We start from the raw sequence: 21,788 nt of genomic DNA, 5'->3' as shown, positions 1-21,788 counted from the left end.
GTCCCCATGTGGGTGCCTGTCATAAAAAAAGTGCCAGTGTTGAGAATTAAGTGCTGGTGCAGAGCACTAGCAAACACTGACACAAATTAAGCAATGCTGGTATATTAATATTTTTTCATACCGGTGCCTCTGCTTCTTGCTCAAGTGACAGGCTGGATGTTCAAAAATACAAGCACTATGGTGTTTTACCGTGAGCGTCAGAGTTTTCTGCTAGATTTTCTTCACTTGAAATCTTTTTATTGATTTTTGTCAATAATTGTAAAACAATACAAAACTCTCACCTACAACCACTGGCCAGTGAGGAGCAACAGAGAATAGGAATAGAGATAGTTAAGGAGACATAAAGATAAAGGATGAGTACCTATTCCACTGATTATATGTCTACAGTGGTGTAGCTGGTATGTAAAGGGCAATGCAGATCCAGCCTCCTTTTTAATATATAAAGTTAGGCCAATACAGAGTCTGTGAGCGTGAGTCAGAAAAACTGTAAATAGGCAGGGCAGTTAAGTTCCACAAATTCTTGTGAGAGGTAGGACAAACAAGACCCCCATGTTTTATCAAATTGGGGCAGTCTTTGCTCAGCTGTGGCCGTCCTCTTCTCCATGCCTATTAAGTCCCAAAGTTTATATAGCCAACCTAAGTGTGTGAGTATAGTGTTGGTGCCCCCCATATTAACAAAACTTGCTTAGCTGCACATATGGCCAGTATGATGGCCTGTGCATTTGGCGATTTCAAGGGGTAGTTTAAACATCCAGAAGGCCTAGGAGAATATAGCTCGGAAACCTAGGGATCGTTATGTTTTACATTTTGTCAATGGCGTCTAAAACTTCAGACCAGGAGCAGTGGAGCTTCGGACATCCCCAAAAGAGATGTGTCTGGGTCCCCTCCTGGGTGCATTCCTGCCAGCAGCGAGCATCTCCATCCCTCTTCCACTGGGCCACTGGTGCCGGAGTGTAGTACCAATAGTGTACCACATTAAGTAGAGAGGTGCTTTGTGCCGATGCGCTAGCCCATTTAAGGCTATCTGACCACTCCCTAGGTGTGAAGGGACATTTGCATTCCCTTCCCCAACAGTGCTGTGCTGAGGATATAGATGAGGCTTGGATAATGTTAAGAAGAGCATATATGTCCAAGAGTATGCATTTGTCGGAGCCTCTGGGACCGTCAGGTTCAGAATCTGAGATTTTTGTAGGTTCACCTTAAACCCAGAGGTCTTACCAAAAGCCTCCAACTCCTCCATTAGCGGAGGCAAAGATTGAAGGGGATTCACCAGGGGCACCTGACGTCGTCTGCACAGAGTGCTAGCTTATGTTCTTGTTCCCCCATATGGATGTCAGTTATTAGGGGATTTTGCCGAATACACTCAGCAGAGGGCTCCATGTACAGTGCAAAAATTAGTGGAGATAGTTGGCATCCTTGTCTAGTGCCCCAAGCAACCGGCAAAGAGGAGGACGCTAGTCCGTTAACCCGGAGCACCGCCTTAGGGCCATTGTAACTGCACTGTATCCATCTGATGAATCACCCGCTCATACCTACTCTCTGCAGCACTGCAAACAAATAGGGCCAATGAACCCGAACAAATGCCTAGTTGGCATCGATTAATAACATCAGTGCTGGTATTCAATATCATTGAGTCTAATCTAACAGATGATATATGCGTTTTGTAATGTCGTCACAGTTGCACTCAGCGATAAATCGGGCTTGGTCCGGATCGACAATGTCTTGCATATAGGGGGCTAATTGATTCGCCAGGATAGAATTAAATATCTTGGCATCCACATTTATTAATGAAATCAGTTGATAAGAGGAGCAGTATAGTGGATCCTTACCCGGTATGGGTAAAACTGTGATAGTGGCAAGTTTCATGGATTCTGTAAGGGAGCCCGTGAAGCTGAAGGAAAAATACAGACGAGTGAGTACAGGGGCCAATTGGCTAGCAAATAATTGATAGAATTCTGAGGAACAACCATCATGCCTGGGAGCCTTACCCGGTTGTAAGCAGGAGATCGGAGATAGCACTTCATCTATCCTGATGTCTTGTTCTAGACGCAAAGCTGAAGTGGGTAAATAATCTAGCAGTGTGTGCTAAATATGATAGCGGATCTCCTTCTGTTAAGGAATTGCAGAACAGAGATCTGCATAAAATTCCTCGAAGGCGTGGGCGATTTGTCCATCCTGGTCTAGGCGCTCGCCCTGGGGTTCCTATAATGCCACTAATCGCTGTTGGACTACTTGAGCCCGCAGGCAGTGCGCCAGGAGACATCCGGCTTAATTGCTCCCCACATAAAACTTTTGTTTGGTGCTGACCAGAGCATACGTTGCTGTGTCCATATCCAGAACCCAAAGTTGTTTACAAGCTGTATTTAATTGTTGACATATCTTTTGAGACCCTGTCCATTTGTGATCCACTTCTAGATCCGTTATCCATCTTTCAAGTGTAGCCCTTTTATCCCTCTGATCTCTATTAAGGTGGTTCACCAGGGTAATCAAATGGCCACAAAGGACAGATTTCAACGTATCCCAAAGCATTACAATAGGTGTGTCAGGGAGGTCATTGTGTCCCAAAAATGCAGTGATGTCACCCGACAATTCTGTGATATGTGATTCGCTAGTGAGGAGTCAGTGATTGAGGCACCTGGTACGTTGCTGAGGGGCTACGCCTGGGAGGGATATAGTGGTTTGGAGAGGTGTATGGTCCAAGAGTGCTGCTGTTCCTATATCTTTCTGTGTGGTGGACTGCAAAAGGTGTGGTGTGGTTATATAGAGATCAATTCATTCATACGTCTGATGGGCCACCAAGTGGAAGGTGTAATCCCTCTCTGTGGGATGGTGACTGAGCCAGACATCTGTGAGCCCATAGTTAGTCAATTGTTCCAAACCTTGGGTGGGAAATGCCCCCGTCTATCTTACCCACTGTGCGGATCTGTCCAGTCCTGTATCAGAATCAGATATTCAATTGAAGTCCTCTCCATTTAATACATCCTTATCTGTAGTAGCTATCACCCTACCTAAGGCTTCTATAATAAAAGCCTCCTGATGTTCATTGGGTGCATAGAGTGTAGCAACAGTAAAGGTGTGCTCATGTGATGTGATGCGGCGTGCTAGGGATATCAGCCTGTGTCTGAACTACTTTGTGTGGGAAGTGGGAGGCCAAAAGAATAGCTACTTCAGCCTTTTTCTCTGTGCCAGAAGAAATGTTTTGTTGATTAAACCACTTGGACCGCAAGCACTTCCAATCTGTTTGCATCAGGTTGAAATTCCTGAACAAATATCACATTTGGAGTCCCAGATCAAGGACAGAACTGCTAAATGTTTTGCAGGCGCATTTAGTCTCCGGATATTATAATAAATTGTGTAATCAATGTGGAAATGTATGTTTGTGGGGTAGACCGCAGGCTGTCTGGAAGTAGCCAACTAGCATCCCATGGAAAGATATAAGATACCAACTGAGTCTTGCTTGCATAATAGGTCAAATAAATAAATGGAGGAAAGAGGTAGCATAGATTGCCAAACTGAGAAAGAGAAAGTAGAACCAATGCAGTTTTTCCCAACACTGTGTCATACCAACAGGTTCGGGTCCATGTTGAGGCATCACAGTCAGGGCGCAAATCCCCTCCACGAGGTAAGAAGACTCTCCGTTGGTACCTGTCCTTCTCAAACAATGGAATCTTTGTTTTGAGCCTGGAGGATAGTAGGTTGTTCCAGCGTTAGGGTCCTCTGTGTGGTCATGGTCAAGTAATTATCTCTCAGTCACTTTCTACGTCAGAGGCATGATCCCGGGATTCAGCTGATGAAGAATGGCTGCCCTTTCAGTCCGGCTCTCCATTTAAGTTGGCCTGACCATTTTCAGCTTCTTCCTCGCTGAGTGCCTGAAGAATGCAGACGAGCGCGAGTGGCTCAACTAAGGCAGGAGTGACTCTTCGTCATTCTGTCTATTGGTGATGGGTAGTATTGCCTGTGCCTCTTCCAAGGTGCGCATGCTGTGTGTCTCGGTGTCACCAAACGAATGTGAGGCAGAAAGGATGACCCCAACACTACTTGCCATAATGAACAGTAAGGTGACACTGAGTATTGCATCCATCCAGCAAGCCATGTTGACATTTCCCTGTCACATAAAGAAGCTGCAGGGTACAGACACTGAATAAATGTAATCAGCGCTTTTTAGTAATGTACAATCTGGAACTTATTTTCTGGTTTCAGTTATATAGTTAAGCAATCCCTAACATGTTTACCATTAATAGTTAATGTTCTGTTTTTCTGCTGTGTAAGCTGGCAAGATGGAATTAATAACTTAATAATACATAATAAATGAAAACAAGCATACGAATGTTCCAAAATGTCTAAAGGCCAAACTTTAATTTAAAGCGCAATGCTTTTTCTGTGGGTGAAGATTTGCTTCATCAAAGTGTTAGATGACGAACTCAAGCACAGCTAGTTAGGGAAAGCTCAGAGGTAGGCAACCTCAAGCCAGAGGCAGGTGAGTTCAAGCAGAGCTAGGTAGGTGGCCAAAACAGAGGCAGATGGACTCCAACAGAGATAGGCGACCTCAGACAGTGGTAGGTGGGTTCAAGCAGAGCAGGGTGGGGTGAGCTCAAACAGATGTAGATGGGCTCAGGCAGAGGTAGGTGGGGTCAAACCGAGCTAGTGATCTCAAACAGATCCGGGTGGGCTCAAACAGAGGTAGGTGGCTCAAATAGATGTAGATGGGCTCAGACAGAGGTAGGGCAGCGTAAACAGAGCTAGGTGAGCTCAAACAAAGGCTCAAATAGAGGTATGTGGAGTGGCTGGATAATATGAACTGGGCAATTACGGAGCTTAATTTTTTTAATTCATACATCACAGTCGCAACTGTGAAATTTTGCACAAATATTTAGACTGCACAGCATGTCTAAAAACCAATATGCAAATCTTTGAAAAATGACCATACGAGCCTGTCGGTTTCTCCAAAGAACGATGCAAAATTGAATCTGCGCCAGCACCATATATGTCTCTTCTGCACCTGTGCAATTTACGTAACCTCAAAACGGTGGAAAATTTCACCACAACACTGCAAGATTCCCTGCCACTAGTAAACACTGTCCAGTGCAGATGTAATTTACGTAAATTAGCAAATCTGTGTGTCAACGAAAGTTTTGACGTTATTTTTAACTAACGTTGGATGAAAGGGATTGCTTTGTGAATAGTTTGATAACAGCACTACTTGTTTATAGGAAGCTATTGTTTGGCCTTTTGGGAAATTAAGAGTATTCTTCCAGATCAAAAAAGGATAAGTCGTTACAATAGATTTTCAAGGCAGTATTTTCCACATTTACTCCTATGCGCTTTTGTGTCGAAAAGGGACGCACATAAAACGAACATCATTAAAATAATATTCGATTTTTTAAATTTACAAATGTTTCTATTGGTAAACGGAGTTATAAACTAGACATAAGGAATTTCCTAGGCAATGGTTTTTATTTGTCTTTATTCTGTTAGTAATTTTTTTTCCCTCTACCATTAGACTTTTGGGTGTTCATCTTCCTTGCCCCTTAGTTTTCCGCCTCTCCTTTCTCATCTGTCAAATTGATGGATTGTCGCTGTTTCAATATATCCAATACAAATAATCAGTTTAGTCACTATCTAGAGGCTGGATTGAGCTTGGCTCCTAAATATTTGGCTTTAAGATTCAGACTGTGGGTTGTGTGTGGCAGAGTGGCAAGTGCTCCATGGCCCGTAATTTAATTCAAGGAAGGAAACTGAGCCACCATCTCCTGGTTAGTATTGAAGAACAGCCGCTAGCTGAATGGTGTGGGCCCTCACATCTGTGGGCATGGTGTAGCTGCTCCTGGTGCACGGTTGGTAGCCATGCCTCTGCTCCTGTGCTCAAAGGGTAGGTGTCTCTAAGGATAGAATATGTGCTTCATGGCAACAGCCCAGTCCACAAACAGTTGCCCTTGCAGTCGCCTTCACTCAATAATTTGTGCTTACACCTTTTTTGAAAACAAAATGTTGTCTCTAAACAAACTTTTGTTTGTATTTACAAAGCCTGCTATTGACGTTACTCTTTATGAAAAGGCATACTTTTGGATTCATTGAGATACATGTTATCTATAAACTATTTTTTTCCTACTGCTGCTGTGCAAGAGCCCCTTTGCGTCTTTTACAATATTAGCCTATCCATTTCACACATCACTAACTACTCATAAAATCGAGAAGAATATCCATGTCACTAATGGGCCACATACCGCACTTTATATTGTGTGATATACAGTGGGTAGAGCACAACAGCCTCAATAGCCCAGCACATAAGAAAAGTATTTGCAAACCACAGATTCATTAAAATCAGGTACTAAGTTGCATTTTTGGAAGGTACCAAAGTACTAAAATGTATTTAAAATACACAACTGAAATTGTGGCGCTTAGAAGCCTAAGCTATTTTCTGTATCGTTAAAGGAATTTCCACAGGAGCATTTGTAAATTAGGCGCTTTGGAACTGAGTTTCCGGAAGGTAGCGGCCCACTGTGCTTCATTTATGACTTTTCCCAACACAATCAGGACACGGGGTGGGGATATTCCCTATCTGCATTAAGGCCCATTATGCCCTTGCTACACCACAGATTTTCCACCAGGTACATAGATCTCATTGAAAGCAGTGTCTATCAGAGTGTGTTGACTAATTGTTTCATCTCGTTAGCCATATGATCTCAAGACATCTAACAGAATGGACAACATTCTCAAGGACTGTGGTCATGCGCTACATTACATGCAGAGGTAGCTTGTAGTATATATTGTCTCATACAAATCCTTACAGATTTTGTCCTGATTCCCAATATGTCCACTACGCAATAATTTTTCATCCATGGTGAGGGGACTGGAGACTCAATATTGCTTGGGATTCAAAGATGATACCTGCACAAGCCTCTCAAAATTGAAACTTCCCAGCCTACTGACCATAATATAAAATTGGAGCTGTGGCAGGTGCTCCAGAGTTGCATTTTTTAATTCCTCTTGTAGGCTATAGGGTTTTGGGAAATATCAGGGTTATTATGTAGTGTAAAGAGTCACACAATTTTTGAAGATAAATAGAACTATCGCAAATACAGTCTTAGCAAAAGCCTATGACCATACAAAGGAAAATTACCAATAGCCTTACTCCCAAAACATTCTGTATTGAAACAACGAATCTTTTGAAAATATGTCTATAATGTTTACTAATGGAACACATGAAAAGATCCCTCATTTACCTCATCTGCACAGGATAATAATAGTATTAGCTCTGCTTTTGTGCACTGAGAATGTCGCTAATCCCCAGGGATGGGTTAAAGTGTGGAAAAAAGCCAGTGTTCATGCAACATAACATTGATTTCTTTAAGCGACTGCGTCAATTATTCCTAAAACTGCTGCTAAAATCTTTCAACTGACTTGCTCTTTGCCAAAAAAAATTACCATTCATTTGTGCACACGCTAGAATTAGACTACAGAGCTACAAAGGCTGTTAAACTCATTTAAATAATTACTGACCTATTTCCATTTCTTATGTTTTGCTCACAATTTGCTCGGAAGTGAATTTCTAAGCAGTGATTCGAGCCTGAATGCAGCATAATGCATTGATTGACCCTATTCTGCTTCTGTTTCAGGGGATTAGACATCAGAGAGGCGCCCTACAGAAGAACAACGTTTATTGATTGGAATATTCGCTCTCGGCTGCCACATTACTAGAACCTCCAAATTGGCTTTAAGTTGATTGGGTGGAAATGGTCGTGCGGAGAAGCTTTGCCTTGATTATATTCAATCATGGTAAAGAAATACAAAAAGTCTCTGATGAAAAGATGGGTCTCCAAAGGATCTGTTTTGGGTCAATTTTTACTCATTGTCCATTGACACAGTACAGTGCCAGCATCACCCACATGGCTACAGTCTGTTTGAATAGCACTTCTTCAATGGATAGGCTGATGGTAATTTATTTTGTTCACTTTTTTACTGCCTAGTCTTCTTGGCATGGTAAGGAAATGATCATCAATTTAAAAAAGCAAGCAACAAATTGTAGGTGTTTCTAAAGATATTTATACCAGTCCCTGTGCAGTGGACTTGGATTTTCTCTCTCTATCTAAATAGGGCAAATAAACCTAATCTCTCCGTGCTTAAAAAAAAAAAAAAAAAATGACAATGTTTAACATAATGAGGTGGTTATGTACATGGTTCCAATTGCGCTATACAAAAATACACGAAAAAGAAAAAAACTTTGAAATGGCCTGTGCTTGCTTTCATTCCCATAACACCCCCAAAATACCCCAGTTCTGGATTCCACAAGCGTGAGAGAAGTCAACTGAATGTTCAGAATTCTAGAAAGAAAGTGGTCATCTATCAATAGAGATAGAAAAATGTTCTATTTTACCTACATTGAAAATTAAAAATGTCAGATTCTGCAGGATCACAAATATACCATTTTGTCTGAGAATCAAGTAAGGGCTTTGGACGATCGAAATGGTGATAATACATGTTACTCAGTTGCACAATAATGTCTGCTCAGTTACCTCATTGGCTTACTCGTTAACAATCTGGAATAATAATGCCACTGTGTACAATACTGGTACATGTGATGAATCTACATTTGAAAAGGCAAATCAAAACATTTCTTTAGTTCATATACGCCTAAATTATTACAAACAACTTCTGTGATTCCCAGGGTATAAGAAGAACAAATTACAAGGAGGCATGAAAGAAGGGATAGCAGAGATGACACAAAAATAATTTTGAGGAGCACCACCCTACATATCACCTTACTTGTAGTGTCACTGATACTGTGCATGAGAGTACTGCTATGTGGACAAGGAGCTATGCAACTTTGTGCTTTTTTTCACTGAGTTTGCTGAAATACCTTCTGGGATATTGGTCACCTTGAGAGAGTGACTTTATGATATGAAGGATTGTTGGCTCTACTCATGAAATACAGACTCTGATTTTTGTGCATCTACTGCAGAAGAGTATGATAAAGACTTTGGCCCTCATTACGACTTCGGCGACTTTCCGTGAGACCGGCGAAGCTGCAGGTGCCGAAAGTCCACCAATGCTGGTGGTCTTAAGACCGCCCTATCACGACTAATTTCGGAATTCCACCGGAATTCGGGTGGAATTCCGACACCAGCCATGCTGACGTTCGGCAGTGAAGAGGTGGTTCCACCGCTGGCACCACCACACTAAAAGGATGCCGCACGCCATATTTCAACCCGTAATACGGTGTGGCGGTGTACTGATGGTGGGGCGCTGCCAGTGGTGGAAGCACCGGGACCTGTCCCCTCCCGGACGACCTCCTCAATGGACGAGGTAAGTGAATCATCCGACAGGGGAGGGGGGTGTGTGTGTGTGTGTGTGTGTGTGTGAGTACATGTGTGAATGTCATGAATGCAGGGGGAGGGGGTGTATTTGTGGGTGCGTATCTGCATGTGTGAGTGAGTGTTTGTGGACGAGGTGAGGGGTGTGTGTAAGTGGATTGGGGTAAGTGCATGTGTGCAGGTGTGAGCGATTGAATGCATGAATAAGTTTGAGTGGATGGAAGGGGTGAGTGCATGTATGTGGTGGAGGGGGTAAGGGGAGTGAATGTATGTATGCGCTGGAGGGCGGAGTGAATGTGTGCGTGAATGTGGTGTTTGTGTATGTATATTAGTGAGAATGGGGATGTATGACGCGAGTGCATGGGTGAGTGGGAGCATTTTTGTTTGTGTGTGGGAGTATGTGGGAGCATGTTTGCGGGTATGGGTACATGTGTGCAGGTGTATCCCAGCGACAGGAATGCAGATTCCTGTCACTGGGATACAAGACCACCAGCTTTTCCTGGCAGTGGGACCACCAGAAAATGCTTGTGGTCTTCCCTGTCGTAATACCGCCATTGGTATTACATCATCTGCCGGACGGAGGTGCTCACCTCCAGCCCGGTGGACCGCAGAAAAGCAGAGGGATGGGTGGAGTATCAATGGTTTGGCTTAATTTGATGGTGTTCACCGCCAGCCTGTCGGCGGTGAGACCGCCACCGTGGCCCTGGCGGTCTCTGGATCGCCAAGTTCATGATGATGGCCATAGTCAAGGAGAAATGATGGACTGAAGAGTATACCAAACCCTGTTTTGAAGGGCATCCCTTTAGACAATGATTGAGCTCCCTAGGCTTCTTTACATTTTGCAAGGCTCCCCGCTTCTGGGTCACAGGAAAATCATTTAAAACTGTACATGGTTTGAGTAGGTCATACATAACATCAAAGTATAGACAAGATAACAATGAATAACAAGGTAGTTTTTTATCTTGAGTTTCTGAGTGATATCAGAGACAATCGAAGCTTAGCTCTTGTTGCCGATTTGATGTTAACGAGCCGGATGATGTGCGACCTACTAGGTATACGAGCAGTTTGGAGACCCTTGGTGAATGTGTGACTACAGAGCCAAACCTCCTCCTGCACCACATTGGGGCCTGACAGAATACCATTGCCAATACCACTAATCGGAGATTGTTCAGGTGAGTATAATACTCACCTTGCATGCCTAAGAAGTTGCACATGGCTGTGAAAAGTGATTCACAAGTTACCACCGGGGCACATGACAGAATTTGGAATCCATCCTGATGAATGCCCCAGACCATTATTTAGCCATAGACTATGGGTGAAACTTGTTGACGTAGAAAGGGTCGTAGGACCACTAGTACCCTTCATTGGCCCTTGTTATTGATTTTACTTTGCGCCTACCAACCCTGCTAATATAGAGATACCTGGGTGTGGATGAGACATTGTTATTACACTTAGTTTCCCCCATTTACCATGATGTACAAGGAGCTCCCTGGAATATGGTTGAGCACACCCAGGCTTTAAGGGGACAGGGTGAACCCGGTGATTAAGCATGCCTATGCTAGACAGGGTGAGGGTTATATATTTAAAAAAGAGCATGTTTTTTCTCCTGAGTGGTAAATATTGACTAGGTGCACTTGCTTGAGCTGGTATTAGGCGAGGGATACCCTTTATTGTTGTGTTGCAATTAAGTTCTGGGAGAACGTATCCTCTTTTGGCCTTCATTATAGACAAAATATCTCCCATCCCTTCTAGTAGGCAGGGCCTAGGTTGGATCCTACTTTTTGCAGAGCATTTGATGTCACTCAGAGTCCTTCAATGAAAAATATCCTTATTATTCACTATAACCAACTTAGATGTCTTTATACCTGATAAATGAGCTATATGGAGATCAAACACCCTAATGTGCTACTTTGAGTCCGCTCTCAATATAAGATGTTAAAGGCACACTGTTTAAAATATCGCCAGTTATGTCTAATTATTCATGCCATCAGTAAATATGTGGGAACTATGAAAGGTATACATACCTTATTAAACTCAATCAGAAAATCAGCTGCTAACTGATTATATGAATTCAAGATAGTCTCATTGACATATACAAAAGTTCACAGAATGGTTCCCCCAACTCACAAAGTAGGTGGCTTTAAGAGAAGAAACATTTGAAAATTTGGATTGTGATGATTGACAAGAGACCAAACTATTCCCACTAGAGGTAGCTACCAGAGCAAGATTTAAACTTACACAAATTAAAGTTCTACATAGGATCTACTGTTCCAGAACACAATGTCTGTGGGTGTATGGGCAGCAAAGTAAACATTTTCATAGAATGTGACTCTGCCCAAGATTCAAGTTTTTTCGAGGCTACTACTGGGACAGTGACACCAAATAGTCGCATTCTGCAGGTAATGTCATAAAGGGTGACTTGTCCTGGATTATTTGGGGAACTGGTGATCTTTGGACATCTTAAATTATCCACACATTTGGAACTGGTAGTAGCACAGAAAACATATCTCAGAAATAGGGCCTTTCAATGATCCCATCAGGGGGATGGTCGGCAAGTAACATAGACTGGTATATGGAAGCTGAAAGGATAATCTACCAGAGAAGAGGTTGTCTGGATAAATGTGATAAAATATGGGGGTAGGGAGACAGAACTCTGGACTCGTCAAATCAAATGTATCTAATAGGATTGTAGAGTGTTTGCATATGGAATGCTAATTATTTAGTTTATTTTCCCAAGTGCACAGTAATGAAGATTTCATGGTTAGGTAGAAAAAATCCTGTCAATGTTCAATACGGTAATGACAAAACAGAGTCTCTAATTTGTTGGGTATATATTTACATTTCTATATGACACGCACTTATAATATAACAAAAAATAAAAAGAGTCTTAAAGAAAAAAGAACACAGATCTAGTAACCTATGAAATACAGTCGGAAAAACGATTGCTGCTGATGCTCATTATGGAAAGGACGTGGACAGCAGGGTAGAGAAAACACAAGGGGGCTGTTTTCTACTCCTTCCAGTTTAAGAGTAGCTCACACCTTTCCTCAGATACTTGTTTGTTTTTTAATTTCATCAAGTTTCAATAGCAGAATTTTGCAACAAATGCTATATAATACCTATTTCTAAAGGGATATAGAATACCCATCTCTCCTCCAATGCTATGGGCAACATATTGTCCTACAAGCAAGGTGACTGAAGTGCAAAACTGAATGAATTGCTCAGGAATGTTGGGAAATGCCAAACACGGGTAATTAAAGTTTAAGTACAACTAAAGAAAATGTTTTCCAATAGTACCTGGTGAGAGGAAAAATGTCCGCCACAGCTTCTTTTCACGAGTAACATCCCTGATTTCTTTTGTCATGTTGACCAATCTACCTGCAACTGGGGGAACACGACGGAAATCTAGGATCCTAGGAATAATAGAAAAAAGAATATTTCCAACAATGTTTACTGGTAAGTTACAATGAATAGATATCTCAATAAACAAAAGCATGTGAATCACTGTCTTTATGAGATTCAGGCAGATATGCAATGTAGAGGCTTTTATTTACACATTATAACTCTTCCCAATGTTATGTTTTAATTTAGCACTGACCACAGCATTTGGGAAGCTATTGATTCACATATCTAAATTAACCCATGGAGAGCAACTTGAAAAACAGAAAATAGAGTCCTTCCTTAACAAGCCCTTTAGGCATCCACAAGTGACAGCCTCTACAACCTAAATTTTCTATAAGCAATAACTGATAGGCAATGACAAAGACACAACACTCTATCCAACAATGCAAACCACCAATATGCTCTAACAGTGGAAAGTTTGAAAATATTTTAAAAATCCTACTTAGGAATTCCTTAATATTCAGATTTTTAAAGATGAGACAAACTATATTCAATTTAATGTAAAGCTATTGTTTGAATGAAATAAATGCATTAAAATAAGGGTACAGACTATTACTATTTAATTAATAATCTTTATATATATACATTACTAGGATTTTGCAAGTCATCAAGGAGTTCCATGACATATAGAGGGACAAGCCTGAAGGCTGAGTTCCTTTACATGGTCACGGAACTCCAATGTGACTTGCAATATCTTTATAATAAACACCATAGAGTACATTAGTCATTAAAATACATGGTCACACTGTAACTTTTCCCACAAACTCCTTAAATCCTTAGTAGGGTGCCCTTTTAGATGAAAGCTATTGGAGTTATGCAATCATGAAGAAGAAAAGTAGAATTTCTGGAGCAAATTAAATATACCAGAAAACAGTTAGATATTTGTTACAAAGATATATGACAATCAGTTTAATACAAGTCAGAATTTTTAAAAAACGCTGTAGCTATCAGTGTGTTGGCCACAGCATCTTGTTTTACCTTACTCACGTAAAAAGTCAGATGGTGAAAAATGGGTTTGTGTCCAACCCTCTCCCTATTGGGCTGAAAAAGCCCATTGACAAAAATTCCTCCTTTTTATTTTTAAACCCATTATTTATCAGTTTTACATCAACCAACTGTGCAGCGGTAAAAGCTATGACTACAGTATACAGTGAACAGAAAAGGGAACAATGCCGTAAAGAAATGTGAGTGGCGTGAATCTAAAGTAGAATATTGCTACTTTACTATTTCTTAGTGCTTTTTAATATTTTACATTTCTTTTAAACATCATTTCTCTAATGTCATTAATGGTTTTTGTTACTTCAGTCTTGTTTTGTTCAATTTACATTTCACCTTTTTAATAAGTTAGTTTGAGACTTTTACTGGTGTGCTTCTTGACTTTAATATTCTTTTAATATGCGTATATTCTGAACACACCTTTCACTGAGGAAACGTATGATGCTTCGTGCTGTAACTAACTGAGGTTAATCCACATTTACATATTTAACTGTTCCTTAACAAAGGCATTGGTTTATCGTCTTTATAGGCCTTTAAACATTTCTCTTCCTCCTCCATTTGATAATCTTGAATCTTACACTTATGACTTCATTAGTAATAGTAAATGCTGTATTCTTTGATTGAATGAGAACCATTAATGTGATCACTACCCCAGAAATACCCACTGATTCAACATTGTCTTAAACACTGGAAATAAGGGGACGATAAGTGGGACTAGTGTACGCTGACAAGATCACTTGCATCATGCTGTGGGACTCAACATATACATTATTTGAATGCACTGTTACTCCTACTTCTTCGCTATTTCTATGACTTTATGGACACCCATCCATGACAAGACATTTCTATTCAAAATAATTAAAATAGCACTATATCTGCAAACACTAGTGTAGATATACCAAATAATCAGGATCGCCTAGCATACTGCTGGTCTAGACCATCTATTTACATAAAACAATGGGACAATCAGTCTAGAGGTACAGCCGTACCTATAGGCAGGTAACTGAATGATCTCATTTCTGTGACACAATATTAAATAAATATCATACCCTTACAACAAATACTGGCAGATTGCAAATAATTAATCTACATCATATTCCCAAAAGACTTCATCATATTCTGAACAAATCCCACGAGGTAGCAATCCAACTAAAAATCCTAGATACCCTAAAAGGAAATTCTCAGCCATTTTAGCCAAATATGGTCCTATAAAATAGATTAAGATGAAACTATACCCAAACACAAAGCTGGTACAGAAGAAGACATGTCAAATTTAAGGCAGGAAGCAGAAAACTAAAACACCAGTTGCACTGGCCAAAGGCTATGAATGTCCAGGTCAAGGCAAAGTATACAGACGAGATTTCCAATGCAATTAAGTGAGTAAAAAGAATTCACTTTTCAAAAACAATCAGTGAAGCAAGCATCTAGTCAAGTGGAATCTTCTCTAAATTCTCCAAATCAAGCATGCTGAAAATATTAAATGATGCTCAACCCAATAGCACCAAGAAATGTCAAATACATTCTTTGTAAACAAAATAACCAAAACTAAAGATGCAACTCCAAAGCATCACACACCATGTCATGCCTCCATACAATCTAAAGACAATTCCACCATCATTAAACTCTAATGAGGAAGCTGAGATCACCAGACTACACCTCAGTGATAAAGTGTCAAATCTACAAACGAGGTATGTGCACTCATTGGACCCATAACCTAAATGTACTATCAGAGCCATGTACAGTTGTGGAACCAAGGAGTTATTCCAAACTTTATCTCAAAAGTTCTAAAGATTATTCAATGAATGCACCACTAAGTGTGACGTCCCCTGATCATTGAAATATGGAACCTTCTGTACCCAAGTAAGAGCACCTGGATCATTATAATCTACTTCATATTTTTAGTGTAACTTCAGTGCAAAGAAAAGAGGAGAAACAGAAATGACAAAATAAGCAAGATGTAGTCTATAGGAGGAACAACAACAATCATGCATCTATGATACACCATAATAGTTTGGTGACACATGAAATAGCACATCAAGTAACACTAATGAAAAGGATATAGGGATTTTTGAAGTATATCAATTTATTCATCTGTTTCAAGCAACCACATTTGAATTTGTTAAGCCAAACCCATCAGATTCATGGTTGTGCGCATCATACCAAAGGGCTCTGCCCTCTAATGATACATGTCCTCCATTAATGCAGATAGTCGAACTCGAAACCTCAGTTCCCAAATATATGCAAACAATATTGTAATCTTAGAGGATGGATCACTGAAGACAATAAAATTATGTCTGATCAAATAAAGCCTGACCAGATTTCATTAAAGTGAGTCTTGCCACAAACAGAGATCTCCTTTTCAAACAAGTTTCTGCTTTTTGATTGACCCCCATGTTCAGCACAGAATATTTTTTTTAAAACTGGCTATCATCATTGAACTTAATTAATAATAGTGTTGTAGTGTTAGTGGTGGACCTAAAAGACTCCAGTGACATCCCTTGGAACAACAACATGTATTTTGTTTCTGTAAGGTCATTTTGTTTTGTTACTGGAATAAATGAAAAAACATTTATGAATGCATTATAGTAAGAAAGTACTTTTTACCTCAGCCACAGCCAATGTATGTCGAAGAGGACGTCATTCATGCCAGATTTTCAAGATAATCCGGACTGAGTGAAGGGGCGCAATTACATACAATTATATAAATGTTTCTTACATTGAGATATTGAAAATCTGGTTTGAATGCGGCTCTCTTGGACGTAGGGAGGATAGCACTGTTATAAACGATCTTTATTAGCTTCTACAGAATTCGGAAAATAAAGTGTGCCATAAAAAATCATTAGTTGTAAGAACTGCATGACAAAAAAAATAACTGTTTGCATTTACCTGTCCAGATGAAAAGCTGCTATTTCTGCATTGTGCCTCTCATAATCTGAGAAGTAAAAGAAGTCAGGCGGCGTTTCTTGTTCCCTTGTTTGTCTAGATGGAAATAGAGGAAAAAGTCACATTTTGCATACTCCTCAACTCACAAGAAGCTATAATTAGCTTGAAAAATATTGCGTGTTGTTGCCATGATACCTTGAACCATTTATTCTTTTTCTTTCAAAGTACAGGAGTGACTTACACTGTTATTATTTAATTTTGCTGCACTATAATTTCATGAAGCTAGTCCACTCCTGGTGCCAACATCTGCATTCATGCTGCGGTGCTTGAGCTGTTGTGTCAACATTTGAAAGAGTGAGGCCTAGCGTCAAATTTGCTTTAATGGGAAACTGTTCATAGATCTGTCGCTGATAGGATTAATTCCCGCACCTGCACAACTAGCCTTGTTATTAGACCAGCAGTTAAACATTCAACACCAGTGGTGACTGGCATTAAATGAAGGAGGCGGAGCAGGTCGTAAAAAAAAAAAAGACTTACCTTTCTTCTGATTTGCGTCTCCTCCATCTTCTTCCTTGCAGCACACAGGCTTCCAGCCAATGACGACGCTGCATTCACCAGCATGACAGCAGCGTTGTGACTGGTGTGAGCACCCTGCTTTGGAGCTCACACAGGGTGTGAGAGTCTGTGCACGTTTTCCACCCTGCTGTTTAATACAGCCGGATGGAGAAATGCAAGGTGAACATGTCTGTTCGGCCGGCCCAACACGGCCGGCCAAACAGATATGCGCACTTTTTGTGCACTCTACACCTCCCTCAAGCCCTCCTCCTGCCCCCTCCAGGCCAGCCAAGCCCTAACCTGGCTCCCAGGAAAAATAAAATGATAACGCTTTGTTATTATCATTTCATTTTTCCTTCCCCTTCTGCTTAAACGCAGTGGGGTGATGCTCTTCCGCATTAACAGAGGAGCCGCCCCAATTCAACACTTATTCAGAGAACGGAGGGGTTCAAGCTGTCACATTCATTGTGCTTATATGTTAACATGGTCTACAGTTGTCACTGTGAAAAAGACAGCATCTGCAAACCTTGGTTTGCATCGTAAGCCAATTAGATTCTTCCAGTTACATTTCACTTCAGCACTCCAGGTTGCATTCATGAAGTACACCACTACTGCTCTTTCCAGTGGTTGTAGAGCGCCCCGCCCCCTATGACAGAAGGGATGGTGCTGTGTGATCACCTCTGTAATAACTGTTCTCTCATTTGCCTGGAGTAGTTAGTTTGGTGAAGATGAATTTTGTTGGAACACCGGAGTGTGTGCCCTTGTTATATCTTGGCCTGATTCACAAAAGTAAACCTGCACTTTTGTATAAATTTACAATTGCTTGCTATTCATAAAGGGAATTACCAGTAGGATCTTTTAGAGTTCGGAGTCACTGCACTGAAAAAAAGCTATCTTTTTTGTGTGTGGAGACGCTGCACTCGTAAAAAATACGTTTAATTCTCTTTATGAATAGTAAACAATCGTGAACTTACACATACGTGTAAATTTACTTATGTGAATCAGGCCATCTATGTGTTTAGGGCAGCACTCCGTCCTTGGGGTGAGAGTGAGGAGGTAGTGTTCCGTGTCCGGGTAATGGGTTGACATTTACACTCCCCTGGGAGAGGAAAGAATTTGTGGAGTCCAGGAAGGTCCCACGAACCCTGTGGACAACATGAAACACGGACGAGGGTTCGCTGCTCTGGTGGGGATTCGGGATCACAACATCAGGCTGGAGTTGCCATGGTGCAGTTTCGACTAGCTCATCTAGGGCCACACGTTCTGCATCTGTTTGCACATCCTAGCCTGGCATTGAGAGTGGCCAGAACTCACCAGAGTTTTCAGGTAGTCAGTTACATGAGGGGTGTGTCTGTAGTTCATAGAGTTTGCTGCTTACTCCCTTGAGTAGTTTTCTTCGCAAACGTCTGAGTTTTTCTTGGTGCTGAAAAATGATATGCTGTTTCTTTGCATGTCAACTGTTTTCCTCACCAATTTGAAAATTAGTGCATCTTTGTTTCTCGAAACTATCCTTATTTTACATCATTGACATTGCTAAAACTTTTGTGAACTTTGGGTAACAATCATAGTATTTGCAATAATTACAGAAGTTCAAATGAGAAAAAGTTGGCATCTTTACATGACCGTTGTCGAAACAGCTATCCTTTGACTTTGTGCTAGATGCTGGCGAGCCACCCCAGGCACTGCACTTGTAACACACTGGCACCGTCCACACACCTAACACATCTCTGTGCTCCTTGTATTTAAATGTGGTGGCATGGGGTTTGCCAAATGTAGGATGAGTGATAAAGCTGCAGCAAGGGTGGTCAAATCACTACCATCTAAATTATGGTTGTTTAGCACATTTTTACAGCATGAGATGTTAGTTTGCAGTGTTTTGTAAATAAAGATTGTAATCTTCTTTATATACATACCCCTTCGAGGTTACCTTGTTTCTAATGCAACAAGTGGAGCATTGCAATGATAACATTCAAAACAATAGCTACAAAATCCAAAATTGTAGCAGTCTTTTGAGAGCTCCTGAGTTGATTGGTTGAGACTAAAGGTACTCTAGACAGCAGCAACACAGACAAATAGCTGTTCAAAGATGTTATTCAGTAGCATGCACATGCTCGCTATGCCACCAGAGTCAAACTAGCTTGGCTTAAGAGGGGTGATATCCAGAAACCGGTCCCAGGATGCTTAGTTCTGGTCCAGGGAGGACCTGGCCTGGTTGTTTGGGCTGGAAGACCAATTTGCATATGGCTGGGTTGAAACTGGAACGCCATGGCAAGCAAAAAAACTGATGCATTAAACCCAGATCTCTGACTGGGGGTGAATGTTTGATTTGTTTCGCATTCTGTCCATCACCTGTTCTTTCTAAAAAGAATTGTAGACAGGGATTTATGCCAACATTCTACCCCTCTCATTTTTCTTACTTTCTATGTGTGTTGCTTGTAGCTTTAAGGCAACATTTGTGTGCTGGAAGGGACCTCTTTTAAAACAACACCTAAGCTTTAGGGAGTATAGATACCATTGTAATATGGTGCAAAGATGTCTGCATAGGCACAAGGCTTTCAAAAGGGAACCAGCCCAGGGAGAGAAGAGAACAGCACCAAATCTTTGTAGATACAGCGCTTTTCAAGTGTTTCCCTTTCAGTCAATGCAGTGCAGCAACATTAGATTCTGTGCTGCATTGCATACCTTCTTAGTAAATCTGATCGTCTGTGTTTAAGATAAAATCAGTGCTTTTAAAGGATATATATTATAGTAATAGGGACATCCAAATTATGGCTGTGTTATAAATAGAACTTCCTGTTTCCATTTTTTTCTTGGTTTCTAAAGATAAATACAGACAGAAAACAATGTGTTACCAGTCTGTATTTATTTTCTAAAAGGAGAAACATACAGAAAACTGTGCTTTTTGTGAGTGACTATTAAGGGTGGGTGGTGAACTCTGCTCCGCTCGCAGAGTTAGCAGAGTTTCTCCCGCTCCGCTTAGAGGGCGGAGTTCCGAAAAACTCTGCAGAGTTGAGATTTTTCCTTGCTCTCCAATGTCAAGTTTGGAAGCACGAGCAATGAAAATCTTACTCCAGACCACCTCTGGGTGAGAATTCTCAAAGCAGGCAGTCACAGATGGTCGCTACCACTCACGTTGAGAAACCTTACATTCGAGTTGAGGAAATTAGAGTAATAAAATCTAATTGAGGAGCAGAAAATAAGCATCATCCTCATGAACTGAACGTGGTGCCGTTCTTGCTGATTTTACGGTGCGGTACAAACACCTGGTGCTAAAAATAAGTGTGAGCGGCGCAACCTAACTCACTCCACTGCTTTGCTGAAGTCCACATAGCACAGCAGTTTTTTGGTCACTTTGCGAAGTTCCACGTAGCAGAACTCCATAAACTCCACCCAGGCCTACTCTCCATGCTGTCCTTCATGAACATCAGACCAACAACAGAGTAGATAGACAACAAGGGCAGTTCACAACAGGGTGAGGTTTCACTAATTGCAGGATTATATTAACATATATGTGTACATATTGCTAATATGAACCCGTGGCTGTAATGTTTTGTTATATTTGGTTTCTTAATTTGCTGAATCGTGACAAGCATCAAAGGATGAGTGCATGTATACCAGTTAAATAAACTGAGCAAGCTACAATTTTACATCTCCATTTATCCTCAAAACACCAAATCAATAAGGATAAATACCAATAAAATGGCCAAAAAACAAATATGGATAAATACAGATGAAATTGTTTAAAAAATAAATACTGTAAAACAGGGATACTTATAAGAAAAAAAAACATGTGGGCCCTTTTTCTTGCTACCATTAGGGCCGAGGTCACTCGTTTGCATGTGCAAAAGGGCCCAAGTAACAGGTGGCTAGATGTGAGGATTTCTCCCCTTATTTTAACTTTACATAAAGAAACAGACAGCCTGCTTTGGGCCTCAGGTCTAGGAGTAGTGGCCAGGGAAGACAGACAGTGTGTGAAGGGCCAACTAAGCCCGTGTTATGTCTGTTTTACTATCCTTTCTTTCTTGCATTAAGGCCCAGCGCACCTTTGTTGTCCCGGTGCTGCTTTGGGCCTCGGACCAATGGCCCAACGGAGGGGAAAAATGAAGGAGAGAAGACTCCTTAACTGGCCCTCAGAGAGATGGCAGCTAGCGGATAGGCCCATATTTTAAACAAAGGTCGTGGTCACTACCCTCTTCGCCAGGCAGAATTTATCATTAGTAAACCATGTGCAGTGGCACTGTGGTCCAGTAGTGTCAGGTGCCTACTGCATCACAGTGATGACTGTCTGTCTTTACAAAAAGGTCATGAGGATTTACTTTCCTTCCTAGGAGTAGGACTGAAGGCACTTTGGGTGTGGGGGGAGGCAACATGTGGGAGCTCATTTTTTTCTGATACGGACTGAATCTGTTTAAAGACTGGAGTTATCACCTCGTATAGGGAGAGGAAGGGGTGAAAGAGGAAGAGGAGACAACCTGCTACTCAGGGCACAGCTGTCATTGGTGCTTAATGTGCAGTTGCATCAGGGCCCAGGAACCTGGGGGACTCACAACACCCTTATTATGGGGAACACTGTTTTATGGCCAATTACTGTTTTTGTTTGATATATTTGCTCTGTTATAAGGCTTCATTTAATGTGGATTA

The 21,788-nt window shown here is 41.1% G+C and overlaps 1 protein-coding gene across 1 annotated transcript in view; it reads right to left on the bottom strand.

Annotated features, from left to right (window-relative positions):
* Positions 1 to 21,788, bottom strand: part of FAM20C (FAM20C golgi associated secretory pathway kinase) — a 288,452-nt gene that overhangs the window by 81,703 nt on the left and 184,961 nt on the right. Inside the window, exons 4-5 of the mRNA XM_069209831.1 lie at positions 16,596 to 16,688; positions 12,609 to 12,724 (exon numbers count right to left, since the gene is read on the bottom strand). Coding sequence (XP_069065932.1) covers positions 12,609 to 12,724; positions 16,596 to 16,688 — 209 coding nt within the window. The remainder of the gene's footprint in view (positions 1 to 12,608; positions 12,725 to 16,595; positions 16,689 to 21,788) is intronic.

This window comes from Pleurodeles waltl, chromosome 10, assembly GCF_031143425.1.
Source record: "Pleurodeles waltl isolate 20211129_DDA chromosome 10, aPleWal1.hap1.20221129, whole genome shotgun sequence".
NCBI lineage: Eukaryota > Metazoa > Chordata > Amphibia > Caudata > Salamandridae > Pleurodeles > Pleurodeles waltl.
This window is presented reverse-complemented; position numbering and strand designations above follow the sequence as displayed.